Here is an 18,443-nt window from a genome sequence, read left to right on the forward strand (position 1 = left end):
ATTCTTATTAGTTACTGATAATTACTAGACAGTTAATCTGTTCTAATTGTGGATACCCATGATTGCTGTTTCACATTAACTTACAAAATTCTTGTCGCTTCATGGCCATGTTTTTCTGCTTCTTGATTTTTAAATCTCATCTTTTTCACCATTTCCTTGAAGTCAGTACCCTTTAAAGATGATGTATCACTAGAAAATGCCATAATTCTTAGTATTAACAATTAATTATTTGCAGTACAGCAACATCTAAAAACATTAGGCAATATTGAGGTCTGACCATGTAGTGCGTGTTGTTATCAGAATTAGCTGAAGCACCTGCCTGGATTTGATGACTGTTGTGATTACATCCTTCAGAATAAATGTTGTTTAAAATAGATTAATATTGATCTAATCATATATTTAAGACTAGTTCCAGAATAAAGGTTTAGTTCATTTTAGTGAATAATGTAATGCCGATGCAATTTTCTAAATGTGTTTTTAAAAAAAGCATTGTACCTTTTCTCATAGCTTTTACTTTGAGATACAGAATGAGTTTTTGGTGGTGTTCACTGTAAGCAAATAAGGAATTACATCTTACAATTTAGTGCTTTCAGGTTCTAGTGGGCTCTTCTTTTTACTGTGTCTTGCTTGCATGGAGTTGGAAGAAACTTTGATTCTAAAAATATTATACCACACTGAAAAAGAAAAGAGAAAAGAAAGGAAAACTTAAGATCTGGAAAGCACGATCTGCAAGATTAAAGGGCAATGTACCATTTTTCAAATGTGTAAAAGTACCTACAAAAGGGAAGTCAACAAAATGGTTTCCATATTTTCCAAAAGAAAAAATCCTGGATTCAAATAGCAGCAACGAAAGTTCATGTTCTAAAGTGCATGTATGTTGTCTGAGCCATTGAAGTAGGTTGTCCAGTGCGGATTTGCCATCTCTACTTGAAAATCTTGAGTGTTTATGTCAAGTAGTGTATCAAAACGTTATTGTTACGTGCAGTTTTGTTGTCCAATGTTGACCAGTGGAAGAAGTATCTTCCAAAAAGAGGTCCGTGCAACACCACCACATTTGAATTGGTCTGTGTGGAGTAGAAGAAATATACCCTGTTCCTTGGAGTACGGTACAGAAGTACCTTGGAATTTAGGTTTTGGGGAAGTTGTAGTGGATCATTTTCCACAGGCGAGGAGTGCTTTGATATTCGGTCCTGAGGATAAGTTATTGGACACTGTTAAAAACAGGCCAAACATCTGTGAGGAGAGGTTTAGAGATAGCGCTTGGATGAGCTAGATGATTTCTCAGGGGTCCTTCCATTCCTGTTTTTCACACTCTGTAAACACACACCTTTTAAGCTTTGAAGATTTGTGACGGGATTAAGAGCAGGAAACTCAGAAATAAGGTAGTTTTTTGAAATTATCTTCATCCCTCACCCTGCACATCTAAATCATTAGCTTTATCAGGTTTTATTCTAACTTCTGTTCATGAACTTAGATAAATCCACTTTTTTCCATATTTACTGAGAAGTTTTCCATTCTGTTTGTCTTAAAGCTTAAAATGTATGCTTATTTCTAAGGTACAGAGTCTATGAATACAAAAGTTAGCAGAATGCTGTATTTAATATTGGTAACAATGAGTCAAGGGTAAATGCATTTATTCTGTGAAAAAATATGTAGCATCTGTTACTCAAAAGCAGGTGTTGCAGACACATTTGTGTGGAGTGTTAGAAATTACTCATTTTAAGAACCTATACGTGTTTGTGCAAATGTGCTTCTATTGATATGATTGCCATGAAGTATGATCAACTAAAAATAAACTGCAAACAAAATTTTATTTTTTAATATAAGCAATAATTTCATGGGAAAATAAATCTTTGATATGTCCTAGCTTCATGAGAAATTTGTGTAAGAAAGAAGACGGATTTTAATTTTTTTGATAATAAGATTTGCAAATGTCTTGAATTCATCAATTATTTTCTTATATTGACTCAGATTTCCTTTAAAAATAATTCAAGACTAGCAGGCTGTATTTAAAATGAAGTCAAGGCCCACTTCCCCACTTCTGAGCCTCTCAATGAGACTCATGTCATAACTCAGCCAAATACGAAGCCCTTTTTCTGAGAGATAAAATACGCAGTTACTTCGTTCTGTTCTTCTCTATTCGCCGTAGCAGACCACTGACAAGTTTTCCTAGCGCGCTTTTAAATGCTGCAGATACTGAACGATATCTTTCCTCTGGAGTGAAGGGAAAAAAAAAAAAAAGAAAAGTAGGAAGTTGCTGGAAAAGTCGGAGGAATTTTTATGGAAGTGGATTTAGATCATGTGAAATCGTTGGGTTTTGGCAGGTTTGGGTTGTTGCCTGTCTGAATGCCGGGCTGCAGTGGGCAGAAGTGACGTGCAGGCAGCCGGACCCGCTGCTTGTGTGGGTGGTAGCTGGCCCTGGCCGGCTTTGCCGGCGAGTTTCCGGTGGCCGGCGATGGCCAGGCCTCTGCCGCAGCGCTCGCGCCCTGGCACGCTCCATTGCCCGCGCTCCTGCGGGGTGTTCCAGGCTCAGCTCGTACGGGTCAGCTTCGTGTTCTGGGGCTGAAGCATTAGACCCCGATCTGAAGAGAGCAGCGTATTTTTAACAGGAATTCGAGGTGGTTTTGTGTGGCTTGAGCAGTGGAAGAGCAGCTCATCTGCCACGACGACTGAAGTGTGCTCCTCTTCCACTGTTGAACTGGCTGGTGTTTTCAGCGCTTTTCTTCCCGATGGATCTTGCGTGAGTGACATCACCTTCACCTGTGTAAAACAGGAGTAACTGGCTGCTTCTGTTTAACTTGTAGCTTTTGCAACTCTGGCTTTTACTCCTGATTTATTGTCTGGTCTGGGGCTGTTAGCTGATGGGGGATACAAGAATAATGACTGGGATTGTGAAATTAGATCCTAAAGTCTGTTGTCTAATCTCACAGACGTACATGAGATCAGACACACGCAAAGGATTTGTATTTGTTTGAACAATATTAGAAATGAATAACGATGGCTTTTCCTGTCTTTAAAAGGACAGGCTTTTGAAGTCCGGAGATTTTGTTAAGATAAACCCTACGAAGAGACTCATGTACCAGCACGTAAGAAAAGTGTTCAATACAGGTTCTTGCGTGAGTGCTGAATGCATCTTTGCCATAGTGGCTAAGATTGTGAGTACAGTGACTAAGTACACAAAGCTGCTTTTATTCCTGGTGGGAATAAGCAAGAACATTCCATGTTCTTAATTGCTTGTCATCATTGCAGAGCAAAAGCATAATAAAAAAAGCAACCCTAAACCAAAACACCCTTAAAAAAAATTGACCTATGTGAGGCACAGCTGGTTTTTGAGATGATGTCAGTAACTGCATAGTTTTCAGTAAGTTCGCTTCTGTGTAAAGTAAGCGATGCCACAAGTTAATATAATGTGTTTTATCTGGTTTTAGGCTGGTACAGAGGTGTTTCCATTAAGAAGCCCAATGTAAAGGTAAGTGTGAATACATTTTTTTTAACTTAGTGGGAGATTATATCTACTTTGCTGTTGCAACCCTGTAAACTTTCAGTTTTTCTTACCTTTAGGATTTTACTTTTCTAACTCTTTTCCTGTGGGAGGATTGGATTTGTTTTTCAAATTGAGAGAACGATACTCATTAGTCACCCAAAGGATCAGAAACCTTCCTGACATCTAACATGTAATCTTTCCAACATTTATCAGTCTCATCCAGTTTGATCCTCTCTACCCTACTCCCCTAAGAAAAACATAATGTGTGATCTTGCACTGCTTAATTCAGGATTTTTAAAGAACACATTTAATAATTTGCTTTATTATTCTAAGACAACTTTGAAGAAGGTCTGATGAAAAAGGATATTGTAAGTTTTTTCTTTTTTCAGATTTTTACAATTTAACCACTGGCTATTTCCAGTCATATCCCTGTTTTGCTCTTGGACAACTTTTTTGACTGTTCTGGAATGAATGTTTTGTGAGTGCATGTATGTATCCAGACATGTAAATAGTTGCTTCTATGTAAGCGTCACTTTTCATTGTCTTCTGGTTTAAATATAGCTTGTATTTAAAAAGAAACGAATACCAGGTTCCTCATGTTTACCTGTATTATGGGATGTAATATTACCTGTATTATGTTTTCATGGCTATAATACTCTTATAACAGAAAAGCCTGCCTTCATTGCGTATGTGTATTGGGACATCTTCCGCTTGTGTCTATGTTCACTTTTGGTCGGAGAGCCCTTCAAACCTTCCCTTGGTTTCTTAGGTAACAAGCACAGGATCACAGAAATAAACAGCATTAACTAGAAGTGAACCAGACAAGAAACTGAAGTAACATTTTCACATTTCCAGATTTTCCATATTACTTTTTTTCCCTGATGAAGCCATTCCTGTTAGACTCATCTTTTTTCCTTCTGCAATTTTTTCTTGTCTGTGAACAGGAAGGAATTTTTCTTAGCGTTTTGAATCATCTTTACTTAGTATTCCTTTCAACCCTCCCTGAAAAGTTTTCTTCCTAAATTGTACTGTTCTAAAGCTCTAAAAATTTAAAGCCCACTCTTGATTACTGACATTTTAATGGGAGGCTGTCAGCTGACTTTTAACCTGAAGATTACCAATGCTGATCCTGTATTCCCCACTGAAGTGCAGGATTACCATTCTTACACACTGACCGAGTTTGCTCTGAGGATTCAGGGCCATGTCTTTCACAGAGATGATGGAATGCTGTGAAAAGTTTGGTTTAAATTACCTCTTTTCCCCATGTCTCATCACACAAGAACACAACGGCACAGGCAAAGTTAGAATCCGACTGTTGTGGGAACAGCAAAAGGCAAATAAGTGGAGCTATCCCAAGTGGGTTTAAATGGCTGTCCTGTTTTCAGCTGGGATAGAGTTAATTATTATTAAGATAATAATATTATTATTATAGTGTTAATTATTATTATTTCGGCTGAGTGAAACAACAACAACAGCTTTTTATTGGAAAGAAGGAGAAAAAAGGGTAGGTCCAGAGTATGCAAGTAATAGAATACTACTTTCTTAGTGAAAGACTGGTGTGGGGGTTAGACACAAATTTGATGGTGGGCTTTTGTGGTTTTTTTTTTTTTTTTTTTTTTAACCTATGTCCTTGTCATCTAATGTAACGTAGTATAGTGACACAGAGGCCTGGTATGGAAGCGTACCGATGCTACGCTGTAAACTGCACGATAGCCACTTTCTGAGTGTCCCGGCTAGCTTGCATCTCTCCAGTAGATGTTCCTGGTGGTTACCTCTCGTTCCTTTCGGCTAACTGCAGGCTGTTCTCAGAACTCTTCCTGCTTGTCACACTTTTTTCCTGCTTCCTCGGTCTTTGTAGTAGGAAGACGGTTGGCTAAACTTAGATGTTTTCTTTTAAATAATCTTGTCCCTCCCAAGGCAGCTGTGTAGGGTTAGAGTGACACCTTTTCATTTGGTCCTAGTTGACTTAGCCGTGACTTTTATACCAGAGGGTATTTCCCATACAACAGTGTTTCTGAACACTTAAGGAGCTTTTGGGAATGAAAAATACTCAGCTTGAATATTGGTGTGATAATTTTATTGAACAGACTTGAAAACTTGGTTATTAAGAAATCATCTTTCAAGGTTGATGTTTGATTCAGTGTGCTGTACTCTTCTAAGATGGATTTAAATGATCAGTTGTGACTAATTTGAACGTTGACTTTTGACTGTGGTAGCTGCTTTGACACAGTGTTAGGGTGTTTTTTTAATAGGTATATTGGCAATTATTTATTGTGGCTTAGGATATAAACGCTAAAACCTGCAAATACATTTTTCTAACTTACAGACTTTTTTCTCTTGCAGGGGATTTTTCCTGCAAACTATATTCACTTGAAAAAGGCAATCGTCAGTAACAGAGGGTGAGTATTTTTCCTTCTCTTTAAGAAGCTGCAGTGTTTCTTACCCAGAAGGGAATCTAAGAAATCATTATTAAAATTTATAGAACGGTTTCATTGTATCTTTTGTTGTGTGTTAGAGTTTGAAAATTAAATGTAGTTCTGCAGAGCTTTATTTTTTGTTTTTTTAATGTAGCTAGAATCAATTTTGATGGTTACTGCTGTTCAATTTTGCTCATAAAATTGTAACTCCAGAGGTATCATCTGAAACACACGTGTTTTAAAGAACTCTACGTTTTTCATTTCTGCTTGTTCCTCACTGGTGAAATTCTGTATGTTCCTGTTTGTTGTGGAGGCACCGACATGTAGCCAGCCCATCTTGCTTATCAGCAGATTTTCACTGAGACATAGCTGGCCAGGAAGCTACGTTACTGTGAAACTTTTCAAAAGCATCCAACCCTCCACACCTCAGGCCAAAGGAGGACTGAAGTACACTGCTGAAAATATTTTACCTTCACTGTATATATAGCTCATATGTTGCTACGTGTAGGTTTGATTTAGTTAATGTGAATAGCAATACCGATGGCAATATAATGTCAGAGATTTTACTGTGTGTAGGCTGCAGAGTTTCCTGTGAGAATGACTGAAACTCCCAAAATCAATGTCCTACGTCTTCGCTGCTGCTTTCAGCTGCATTTTCTAGATTAAGGCCACTGTGGCGAGATTTTTAAGTGCAGCATTTCAGAATGTGACCCAAGGCAACCAGTTAAATCATAGAATGGTTTGGGTTGGAGGGCACCTTTACACGTCGTCTAGTCCAACCCCTCTGCAGTGAGCAGGGACATCGTCAACTAGAGCAGGTTGGTCAGAGCCCCGTCCAGCCTGACCTGGGATGCTTCCAGGGATGAGGCATCCACCACCTCTCTGGGCAGCCTGTGCCAGTGCTTCATCACCCTCATTTGGAGAAATTTCTTCCTTATGTCTAGTCTAATGCCCTTTTTTAGTTTAAAAAAGTGGAAGATAAAATGTATTAAATGGCATTTAGGAAGTACCTGTAGAAAAATGTGACTTCTGATAGTCCTGAATTAGACTGAGTAAAGGTAGTAAGGACAACTGTAATACCGATGCTTCCTAACTTTTGAGCGTAATGAAATTATATATGTTGCATAGAATGAATGAATACTCCTAACATGTACTCTCCTTAGGGGAGACCAGTTTCCTGTAATCTGTAGTTAATTAGTACTTGATGTTAGTTCAGAATTTGTAAGGGCAACCAGTTCAGGATATTTAGAGACTTACTAGGAAAGTTAATGTACTTTTAAAAAATCAGTATCAAAGACTGGTATACCAATTGATACAACAGAATGTAATACAATTCTAAACCAGAGATCATGGTTATTTCAGGTTTTGGTGAAAGAAATTCTGCCCATGTATTGAAGAATACATTCAAAATGCCCATATAAGCACTTGTGAAATAAGAGAACATGGTATCTAATGTTCTTATATTTGACTCATGGACCCAATGTAGTGTAATTAATATGTGGGTATAATGGAGGAAGTGCAAGGTTATAGGAATGCAAAGCATTACATTTACATGGTTAAGTGTAGTCCTGATGTGCATTCTCTTTAAATCCAGCCATACGGTTGAAGGTTGATCTTCCAAAATATTTTATTTTTCACTGATGCCAAAAGTTTATAAATCCGTTGCAAAAATAATCTTTAGAAGAACATTTTTCTTTGGCTTTGATTTTTTTTCTGCCCATATTAGTTAAAGTGTGTTGTGTGATTCCTTTCATTTTCTGTGGTTTCTTAGAGGGATGTTGAACTATATTGAATCTCTTCCCTGTAATGGCATTTTACAGACATCTGTAAAGAACCGAATTTTCAGCTAGAAGTGGTTGTGGCATCTTTTTTCATGTTGTTAGTGTCATGCAAACTTTTGATGATACATACTAAATGCAGAATTTTTGTTTAACTATTGAAATGATCTTGGAATACGGGCTGAAGAATAGGCGTTGGGATTTTCATCATATTCTTAGTGTCATACTTCAGATCACAAGCATACTCTGTGGACATTTGTTAAAGCATGATTGAGATTTCCTAGTCTTACTGTGGCCAAATCTGGGGAAAAAACCCAAAACAACTCGAATCCCAAACAGAAACATTGCAGGAGTAGAATAGAGCACAGTCTCAGATGCCAAGTGTCTGTCAGTGTTTCAGTTTCTCACAACAAAATCTGGGAATGATAAGGTCATTGGCATAATAATAGAAAAAAACCTGTGATCTCTCTTGTCTCCTGGTGTGTATGTGTATGAATCGGTGCTTCCCAGTCCCAGCTTTAGTGGGTTGAATGTATACCCAATGCAACTCTGCCAGGTTTTTAAGATAGTGACATTTTCTAATATATGGATATTTTGGATCTTTATATAAGATTTACTTACGTATTGATGTGAATAGGAGGTTTTGGTAGCTTGGAAACGAAGAACTGAAGCTTTTGTTTGATAAGTTTTCTGCTCGAAGAATAGAGAGACATACAGTGATTTCATCATCCTGTCCACTACCACTTGTTAGTTTTGGCTTCAGCTAATGTGGCACAATTTTTTCTAGTAAGAATTTTAAAAAATGAAATACCGCCTTGAAAGTGTGTGGCTTTTTAATTTTTTTAAATAATTAACTGTGTTCTCTTTTAAAAATGAAGCCAACATCCACCCCCCTTGGAATTAATTACATCTCATTGTTCGCATATTTACTGTTAGCGCTCATTTAACTCTGCACAAAGGACAGAAGAAATAGCCTAAACTGGTTATGGAATGGGGAGTTTGTAGCTTCCCTTCAGGACAATTTCAAAATAGCTTTATGCAGAGTTGTACGGCTGAAGAGGAAGGGACTGGTGTCCTTCATGGTTGTTGGGTGTCCTGCAGAGGCTATCTCTCACTTGACACTACTTGTCCCAAACCACCTTTTGAGACAGTGTTTTTCACCGCTACTTGAGGACCTATGAAAAATTGTTCCAACGGGGTATGTTTTTGAAATGTGGTGGTTTGTTTTGGTTTTTGTTTCTTTTTCTTTAATTCTCCCTCTTTTTAAAGAATCGCTGAAAGAGCAGAAGCTTGAAATGGACCTTATTTTTACAATGTCTGCCATTTGTTTCAGTAATAGCATTCAACGTAAAGAGCAAGTCAAGGCACTAGTGGCTCAGATAATATAATGGTATGATAATACACACATTAGTTATCGCATTCTTGCATGAGAGGGAGAGAGCTATGTTTCTCCTTTAATGGGTATGGAGGATCTTGACCACAAAGGGACAAGTCCTGCTCTTTTGATTGTAGGAGAGCTCACTTGGGTTTCATATCCAATATTGAAACAGTCTTCTGGATAGGAAACGTTAATAGGTGGTAGATCTTCTGGGTAGTTAATGATGTTGGCTAACACATTAATTGGAGGGGAAAAAAGGATTGGACTGGCTTAGAGAGAAGGGACACAAACTCTGAAGGACCCTGCTTTACAGGCAAGGTAATTTAACATGCTATAATAACGAGAAGTGTTTTCATTGACCTTGATTAGACTGAAATGATATATTTTGAACAGGTATGAACAGGTTGGTAGGACTCTGGAGTTGCTTCAATGTTAAAACAGACAGAATGTTGCTCTTAAGATATTTTCTTTTATGTTGAACAAATTCAAGTTCTAGCATTTTGCAAACTACTATGTTGACATTTATTTCTTTTTCTGCTTTTCAGGGTACCTTTCCTAATTTTTTCCCCTCTTCTTGTATAGGCAATATGAAACAGTTGTTCCACTTGAAGATTCTGTTGTGACTGAAGTCACAGCAACACTGCAGGAATGGGCTGTGCTCTGGAAACAGCTGTATGTGGTAAGAACACTACTCTTATTGTACTTCATTTCTCAACTATCTTGGGAGATACGTTGCCTGTATTTCAGTCCATTACGAAAAATTCATAATCAGTGTAAGAATTGTTAGATTTGTTATAGCTAGTAGGGGGGGGTTGCTAACCGCAGTATCACTGATCACATGAGGTTCATAGGGGCTGTGGTGGAAATGTCAGTAGTTTTGAAATTCTGCCTTCAGATATGAAAGCTTCACTATTTAAAAAAAATAAATTTTAAAGTGTTCTTAAATATTTAAGAAATAGTATACGTATTTAGTAGCACAAAATGGAAGACTGCTGTAAGTCCCATCAAAGACTTCAAAGAACTATTCAGCACAGTCTGTGAGTATTTGTTTTAGCATCTAGAGTTTGAAGGAGGAAGAACTCAGAGGTCTTTTTGTATGATTGTTCCTTCCTTTATTAAAAAAAACCCACTCAGGATAAGTGTATTGAGTTCTATACTCATCTATTTTACATAATTTTCAGTTGCTGTCACATAAAGTCATCTACCTCTGCTTTCATCTTTGTTCTTCTCTTTTTTTAATAGCCACAGCAAACAAAAAACTTGCACGTTTTAAAGTAGTTTTTTCGTGTTTGATTTTTTTTTTCTTCTTCCTTTTAGCTTTTTAGCTTAGTAATTACAAGGCATAACTGTAGGATTAGGATCAAGAACTGTAGGTGGTACAAACACAAATTTCCTTTCTTTCCTTACTTTAGAGAAATACCTGTACGTAGCACTGACGCAGCTTTGTTTCCATATTTAAACCTGAAGTGACCATAGTTAGGTATATAGGAAATAAGACCAGAAAAGGTCCAATTAAATGAGTCTAGTATACCTCTAGCATAACCAGCCATGTTCCGTACTCCCTTCAAAAAACAATCAATTACGAATTATTAAATCAATTCTAGTTTTGTTGCTCCCACTTCCTCTATGGGGACCATATGCCTCTGAAGAAATTTTCTTGGAAAGTAGCATCCAGTCTAATTGGGGGCGGGCATGGCACATGGTATATACACTTTTTTATATCACCCTTACAATTAGTACTCCTCGTTTTTCAATTTCAAATACTTACCTCTTTGATGTATGTGAATAAAGCAATCTTCTTTGTTTTCCTCCTGTAAGATTTTCTTTCTCCCTGGTGTCAGATGAAGGCATCAGTAATACTGACAACAGTATTGAATTGGAGAAATGGGGATCATTTTACCTACAAATGAGTTACACTTCCTTTCTACTAATCTATCTTTTCTATTGTTAAAACTAGTTCCTTGAGGGGAGGGATAACTTTCACTTAGTGATCTTCTTTCTGGGACTACTTTCTATTCTAGCTCATTATACTTATAATAACATTGCACATAACATTATTGTTTTCTTAAGTAACAGGGGAAAGAATTTACTATTGTTGTAGAACTTTGGAAGGAGACATCTGTTCCGTGACAAGAAGAAGTTGGCAGAGATTCAGAGTAGAAAATAAATTTGTTTGTGGTGGGCTTCTCCAGAAATTATTTTAAAAAAACAAATAAACAAAAAACCTCCAAAACAGTAACAACAACAAACCTCACCACAAAAAAACCCCCATGAAACCCAAAACAAAACCCCAAACCAAACCCAAATATTTTCTGATATAGAAATAATCAGAGAATTGTTTAGATTGGAAGGGACCTCTTGAGATAGTCTAGCTTAGCTGCCTTCTCAAGTAGGGACAGCTAGGGTAGGCTGTCCAGAACTGCATCCAGTCAGGTTTTGAGTTCCTTGTGAGTGGAGACTCCACAACTTCCCTGGACAAAGCTGTCACTGTTTGACCACCTTCAGTGTTTCCTTGTGTTCAAGGCTACTGATGTAGTACCATAGCTCTTCTGACATGAAAGAACAATCTACACCATTTTTAGGTGGGTAACAGAAATTTTTCCCATTTACAAACTGTAAATTTGAAGCCTGAGGAAGTGTATGAAGGTGGACAAACAGATGTGGCAGAGCTGGGATTAGGATTTTCTAACTGGTATTTAGTCTAGAAGCTATGCTGTAAGGTCATATCTTAAAATACATTAAGAGACTAAATGGAAATACTTGCTTGTTGTTGGATCAGCACCAGCAGAAATTTTTTATTATTCCCAAACTGTAATAAGAATCGTCTAAGAAATCTAATTAATGTTATTTATCATGCTACTGTGCCTAGTCAGCTTTGTAGAAAAGTTTGTTAGTGTAGTAAAAGTTCAAATGCTAGTTGTTACCGCAGATGTTTTCAGTAGGTCAATACCTAGAAATGGTAACGGTAGGGACTTCATTGCTTAGTCGTATTGCACTGCAAGACAACTGCCAAACAAAACGTGCAGCATCTCTTAATATCTCTGAATAGGCTAAAAGGTTCATCTCATGCTTTTTGGCAAACTTCTTTCTTGGTTTATGGTTTGAAGACCAAGTTTGTTTCAATTAAAAATTCCAAGAAATTGCTGTAGTAATATGGTTGAGATACGTTGTAAGGTTTGTATTTGCCTTTCAGTTGAACAATAGGAATGGGAATGCAATACCCAGGAAGCCTGGAGCGATTAAAACACTGTCTGTGTTGTTCCAAGATAAAATAGCTCAGCTGAAGAAATACTGGAGGGAGGAGGAGAACAATGAGAAATGGAAGGGCAAAGTGAAACACAGCTTTGATATAGAGAGTTGTAGAAAATTAGTTTGTGTAAAATATTGGCAATTTTCCTTGGTTCTCTCTGACCACAGAGAGGCCATGCTATTACTAGGAAGAAGCGGTGCGTGGGGAAGCTTGAATAGGTTTGAGTTAAGAGAGTTGTGCAGTAATTTTTATTTGTAGGTCTGTGAAATATTCATTGGAAAGATTAGCCTGAGTTTGCTATACCACACAGGGCTGTGATATTCTTGTAATTTTTGCTATCGAGGCGAAAGCAAAGTGATAAGTCTCAGCAGAACTAGAAGCTGAGACTGTGGAGAAAAAGGCATTTGTGTGCAATGAGTTCATCAAGAAAGGGCTGGACCTAAAATGAATTTGAAAGAGAAAGATGTATGGGGTGTTCTTTGCCTTACTGTAATATCATGTTATGCTCTTGAGTAGTCAGATTCTGATACTATAACCCTTTAAATTCTAACAAAACAATAAGATTTTTGAAAATGCAGGAGGTTTCTTTCAAGTTGGAAAGGAATAGCTTCCATACCAATATTATTTCTATCAGAAAATTTATTCAGGGTTTTTGTTATTTATTTTGGCTATTTCTTGTAGTAGTAATGATAACCTAGTTAAAAATTCTATCTAAAAATCCCTTTTGTTACTGAGTAATCAGTAATAGAATTTAAATATTTAATATTTTTAAAGGAGTAAAGATGATAAGACTTTTATGGTTCTGGGATACAAAAGAGCACATTTTTTTTCCCCATTTGAATATGTTGTCTGTGTGCAGATAAGGTATAGTGTTATTGACACTGGAAAATAAAAAAGCAGTTCTTTGCCTTCTGATCTGCCTGTATCCAGGCTTCTAAGATGATCACAGAAACTGTACGATTTAGTAACTACTTTCTGTCAGAAAAGGTCATTGTTCTGTTTAACCTACTTGGTTTGCATTTTCATACTTTCACTGCCATTGTACAAAATCTTTGGGAGGGAGTTCACAAGAACTGTGTGTTTAAAATCTCCGCTGTGTGAACACTGTATACTGATTTGCTCACCATGTGGGTAGAGTTTCTAATACCCATAGCTGGCCAGATGTGTGTGGGCATACATATGTGTGAGTGTGTGTGTGTACACACACACACATATGTATGTATATTGTTACTAAGTGTATGGACCTTGTATCTTGTGTTACTGTTTTGCCTGGCTCAAATACTCCATATTGTTACTTAGATTAATTTGCACAAGATACCTATTTGGTTTTGTGGGAAGCTTAAGAAATTTAAAAGAAGGTTCTACTTGTCCTTTCTTGGTATTACAAAGGCTTATAAACAAAAGGTGCCAGGGATTCCCTTCCCCTATTATTGTACTTAATATGGAGTAGAAGAAGAAAGAAAAATAAGTTTATTGTCGGTACCACTATGGGACGCTGAGCTTGTTCTTGTGGATACTGCAGAGGGACACTGAAGAGAGAGCAGAAAAGCAAGAACAAACCTTGGAGACACTTCTTTAGGCACAGAGGTGGATAAAGATGCAAAATTGCATTTGTTATGGTGAAATGTATGGTGAAGTGTGTGTGGCTGTCATGTAGTTGCCCAGACCAGTGTATGACTTCCACTGAGACAGCAAAATAATACCAATAAGGTAGATAACTTTCTCTCTTACCCTGAATGTGTTCATAAGATTTGTTATTTTTATACTACTTCCAAATAAGGGATTGGCAAATTCTCTGTGAGCCTTAGCTAATTAGGTCAAACAAGACTCATGTGAGTTGTTAAGTCAGCTAAAGAGATCACTGAAACGCACAGTAGCTATTTTAACAGTAAAAAAATTCCTCAGAGTTTAAAACGTGATGCGAGGACTATTTCTGTTGAAATAGCAGATGACTGTAGAGAGACCAAACATAATTGCCCAATTTAGAATTTGGTCAGATCAATAAAGGTAATTTGCTGCTTTCATGCAGAAGGAGAGCAGGGGGAAGAGTGTGGAGTGACTTCTCATTTAGTTTTAGGAGTAAGACCTAATGGCATTGGGAATAGATGGAATTTTTGCCAGCTGAGTTTGAAAGAAATTTCCCATTGGCTCCTTTTAAATTTTCTGAGGATCCTATCAAGGAAAAGAAAGTGGGTAAAGGGACTTGGTGCAATTGAAGCTATCTGATTTGGGTGTTTTAGTGTTTCCTTAAAATTGAAGCATTAGTTCAAAACTCATCTTAAAAAAAAAAAAAAAAGCCATTCACTGAATCACTAATGTAGTTTACTCTTGTAGTGGAGTATTTTGAGACATTTTTATTCAGTGAGATACCTTTTTGCTTCATATCTGATAAAACATGGAACTGCTGATGCATTTTCTAAAATACATGGTAGGATACAAAAAAGTGTGGTAGGATCTAAACCAGACATGCTGCATCTGAGGTCTACTTCAGAAGGTCTCCCTTGAAGGAATAGAATTCCTTCAAGTCAAGGCTGAGCATATTTCATACACACTTACAGTTCTGTGCAAGCAAACTCCTGGAAAGATGAGGTCTTTGTACTGAGACGTATGTACAGAGATGGTATTGCACATATATGTGGTCCTCCTTCCTTTTTCTGAGTCATTTTCAAGGTTACCTGCAAATAGGAAATTCCTTTAGGGTGATTGTTCGGGTGTTGTGAGAGAGACACCTAAAAAGAGCTTGTCTGGCCCCAGTTGACCTTAACACAGAGAGTCAAAGTTATTACTTTATTATCCCTAGTCCTATGTTCTAATGTTCAGCAGTGTCATGGATAGTTTTGTATCTTCTGTGTTTGGAGCGAAGGATGGATCTACATGGAGTGGCCAGGAACTCAGGTAGGAGTTTGAGACAGCTGATAGTCTTGTTAAATGCTGCACAGAATATAGGGGAAACTAAGAGTAAATATTTTCACTTTAGGTAGTATCTAGTTGTTCAGTTTCTCAAAGGGACCAGTGTGCTGGGAAAACATCCGATTGCTTAGCAACCTAATCAGAGGCTTTTAGCAGATTTGTCACTTGATTACTAGAAAATACTGGCACATTTTTATTGATTGGGTTGTGAAAGGTATGTGAAAGGTATGTGAAAGGTATGTGCAGAATGATTTGGAGAATGCAGAATGATGAACTCTTCGGTGTTGTATGCATAAGGTGAATATTTTTATAATTTTGTACGTTCAGTCATGGAAGGGGAAGCTGGAGGTAAATCATAGAATCATAGACTAGCCCAAGTTGGAAGATCATCTGGTCTAACCTTTCATGGGAAAGGGAGCCTAGGCGAGATTATCTAGCACCCTGTCCAATCGCATCGTGAAAGCATCCGGTGACGGGGACTTGACCACGTCCCTGGGGAGGTTGTTCCAGTGAACGATTGTTCTTACTGTAAAAAATTTCTTTCTTATATTGAGATGAAACCTCTCCTGGTGCAACTTATACCCATTGCCCCTTGTCTTCTCCACATGGCTCCTTGTGAAGAGAGAGCCTCCATCCTCTTTGTAGCCACCCTTTATGTTCTAGAATACTGCGATGAGGTCCCCTGAGCCACCTTCTCCAGGAAGAAAAGGCCAAACTCCTTTTGTCGTTCCTCATAGGGCAGGTTCTCCAGCCATTTGATCATCTTCATGGCCCTCTTTTGGACCCCCTCCAGTCTGTCCATGTCTGTCTTGAATTGTAACCAGAATGAAGACCACAATATAGAAGTGTCACAGTGAGATTTGTGTCTGCTCATTACCTTAGGCAGTTAGAAGGTTTTGTACCTAAAATTGTAGGCTTGTACACTGCTTAGATATGTTATCTTTGGAAAGTTGAGTAAAAGTGCTTTGCACACTTTGTTAAATTCAGAGTTGCATTTACATAAATTTATTAGCTATGGTTTCTTGCAGGTCTTCAGTGGATGTCATGACCTCTACATTTCTTCTTTGGTGGAACAGTCCTTATGTAGAATCTACACTGTAATATTTATTAGGTCACTGCCATAAAATGCAATCCATTTCCGTACACCTCCCTGTTAGCACTAACATGCCAAAGTTCAGTTTAAGTGTTTCATGTTTTAAGATTATAAAGGATTCCCATAATTCTTATTTTTCCCTTCCCTACCTTTAAGAGATTTAATGCACTCAGTTCCTCATAGTGATTTGTGGAGGTCCGTGAGCTTGAAGGAATTGGAAGCAGGCATAAATTTTTAGGAGAGTGAAATAAGATTAGTTTGTAAGCAAGTCTTATATCATTAAAATTTGAAAAATTGTGATAATTGAAGACCACAGAACCTATGGCTAGTTTATTGGATTTAAAGTATGGTATAACAAGGAGCGATACATGCTTTATGTTTCATCTTTCATTTACTTCCACACACACATTCATGATATCATTTAAGATTATTAGGATCAACTGGACAGTTCTTATGTATTTTCAAACTAACAAAAGATTGACTATACAACAAAAACTAGAAAGTATTAATCAGACTGTATGGGAGGAATGTATGTTTTGAGTTACCATGGAGATGGGTAGATTTTTTTTTTAATAGATTTTAAAAATAAAGACAGAATTAAATGCAAGTCACCTTCTGGTGTCCTTGGCAAGTCTTACTGGGACAAACCATGTGCAGGGTGTTTTTGTAATTTCTTACTTTGTAGGAGAATGTTCTGTAGTCATTGACATGGAGGTCTTTTTTATTTTATTAAATAGAAGAGAATAGCTGCCTTCCTGATGCTGAAATTCACAGCAAATTGTGGGGGGACTTGGAGGGGTTTTTTTGAGAATAATTTTAAATCTTTAAAGTATTAGCTAGTTTGTAGTTAACAAAGAGCGCTTTCCTTTTAGAACAATATCCAGTCTACTGCATGCTGAAAACAGTGTTACAGGATACATGTACATGTGCAATATTAAAACATGGGAATTTGATTTTATTAAATGGTGGTTTAACACTAGCTGTGAACAGACAACCAGCAAGGAAAATTAATAGAAATCACTTAGGGGAAGACAGTGGCTGACCTGCAGGTGCTTTCAAAGTATTTCTTTTGCCCTTTCAACATACTGAACACTTAATTACATTAGGTTAAGGAAAGGAATTATGACAGAATTGCTTTTGAAATAGAGGCAAATGGTAGTGTGGTTTGATTTAGTCTTCCAGATATTATTTTGAGGAAACATGGCAGTTCGTTTTGTTTTTAAAGAACAGAAAATGCGAGAAGAGGGGTAAAAAAGGGGTAGGAGAAACTGGCAGTCTGTCTTTTTGGAGTGTGCTTGTGTGCAAGCTTGTGTGCATGTATAGAGCTTAAAAGGAAAAAGGCTGATCATCCCTAGTGGGTATTTATTGGAACTGAAAAGACAGCTTATTGGATTTCATTTTATAGAGGACAGATTTTTTTTTTTAATAGAAAAGCAAAGAACATCTGTCCCTTTTGGCAGCCTGTATGGCACTGTTGTCTGTGTGGTATCAAGGAGTGTCCTTCAGTCTTATCCTGATGTATGTTAACTTTCTGTTGTTTCTATCCTTAAGAAAGAGAGAGGAAAAGGTAACTAACATAGAATAATTATATAAGAGGAGTGGGTAACTATGGGTGGGAGGGGTAAAAAATCAGGGTTATAAGAATGAGCGTATGCACAGGCGTGCTAAAAACCCAGTGGCTGGAGTGACAGTGCGCACGGTAGCCGCAGCAGCGGGCAGCCAGCACTTGGCCTGCCAAATTTGATTACTCTCTGCATTGTTGCATTTGGCTGGGCAGGAGGTAATGGTTGATTATTGTGTCCTTCTAAACAAACAGGAATAAAAATGCATCTTAATTTAAAAACTCAGTGGTGAGTCTGGCAAATGGATAGATAATTAATTTTACATAAGGTCTTAAGGTGAAATTAAAACATTTAACAAGATTATTAAAGACCTGTTTCTTCTTTCTTAGTTCAACGTCCAGCTACATGATTGTGGATATACTGTAGAGATAACTGGTAAATAAAAACTGTTCTAAAAGTATACGTAGGGTTGTGAAGGCAAGAATTCAAGAACCAGGGAAACGCTGGTGTTCTCAGTTAAGTCTACTTTTTCTGTAATGAGTTATGATAAGACCTTTAATTTTGTGGTCAC

The 18,443-nt window shown here is 37.4% G+C and overlaps 1 protein-coding gene across 1 annotated transcript in view; it reads left to right on the forward strand.

Moving 5' to 3' along the window:
* DOCK3 (dedicator of cytokinesis 3) overlaps nt 1-18,443 on the forward strand; it is a gene marked incomplete at both ends in the record, with an annotated part of 215,636 nt that overhangs the window by 27,494 nt on the left and 169,699 nt on the right. The window contains 3 exons of the mRNA XM_082004660.1: nt 3,429-3,469; nt 5,828-5,883; nt 9,640-9,736. Coding sequence (XP_081860786.1) covers nt 3,429-3,469; nt 5,828-5,883; nt 9,640-9,736 — 194 coding nt within the window. The remainder of the gene's footprint in view (nt 1-3,428; nt 3,470-5,827; nt 5,884-9,639; nt 9,737-18,443) is intronic.

Source organism: Phaethon aethereus, assembly GCF_964289735.1.
Source record: "Phaethon aethereus genome assembly, chromosome: 11".
In the NCBI taxonomy this organism is placed as follows: domain Eukaryota; kingdom Metazoa; phylum Chordata; class Aves; order Phaethontiformes; family Phaethontidae; genus Phaethon; species Phaethon aethereus.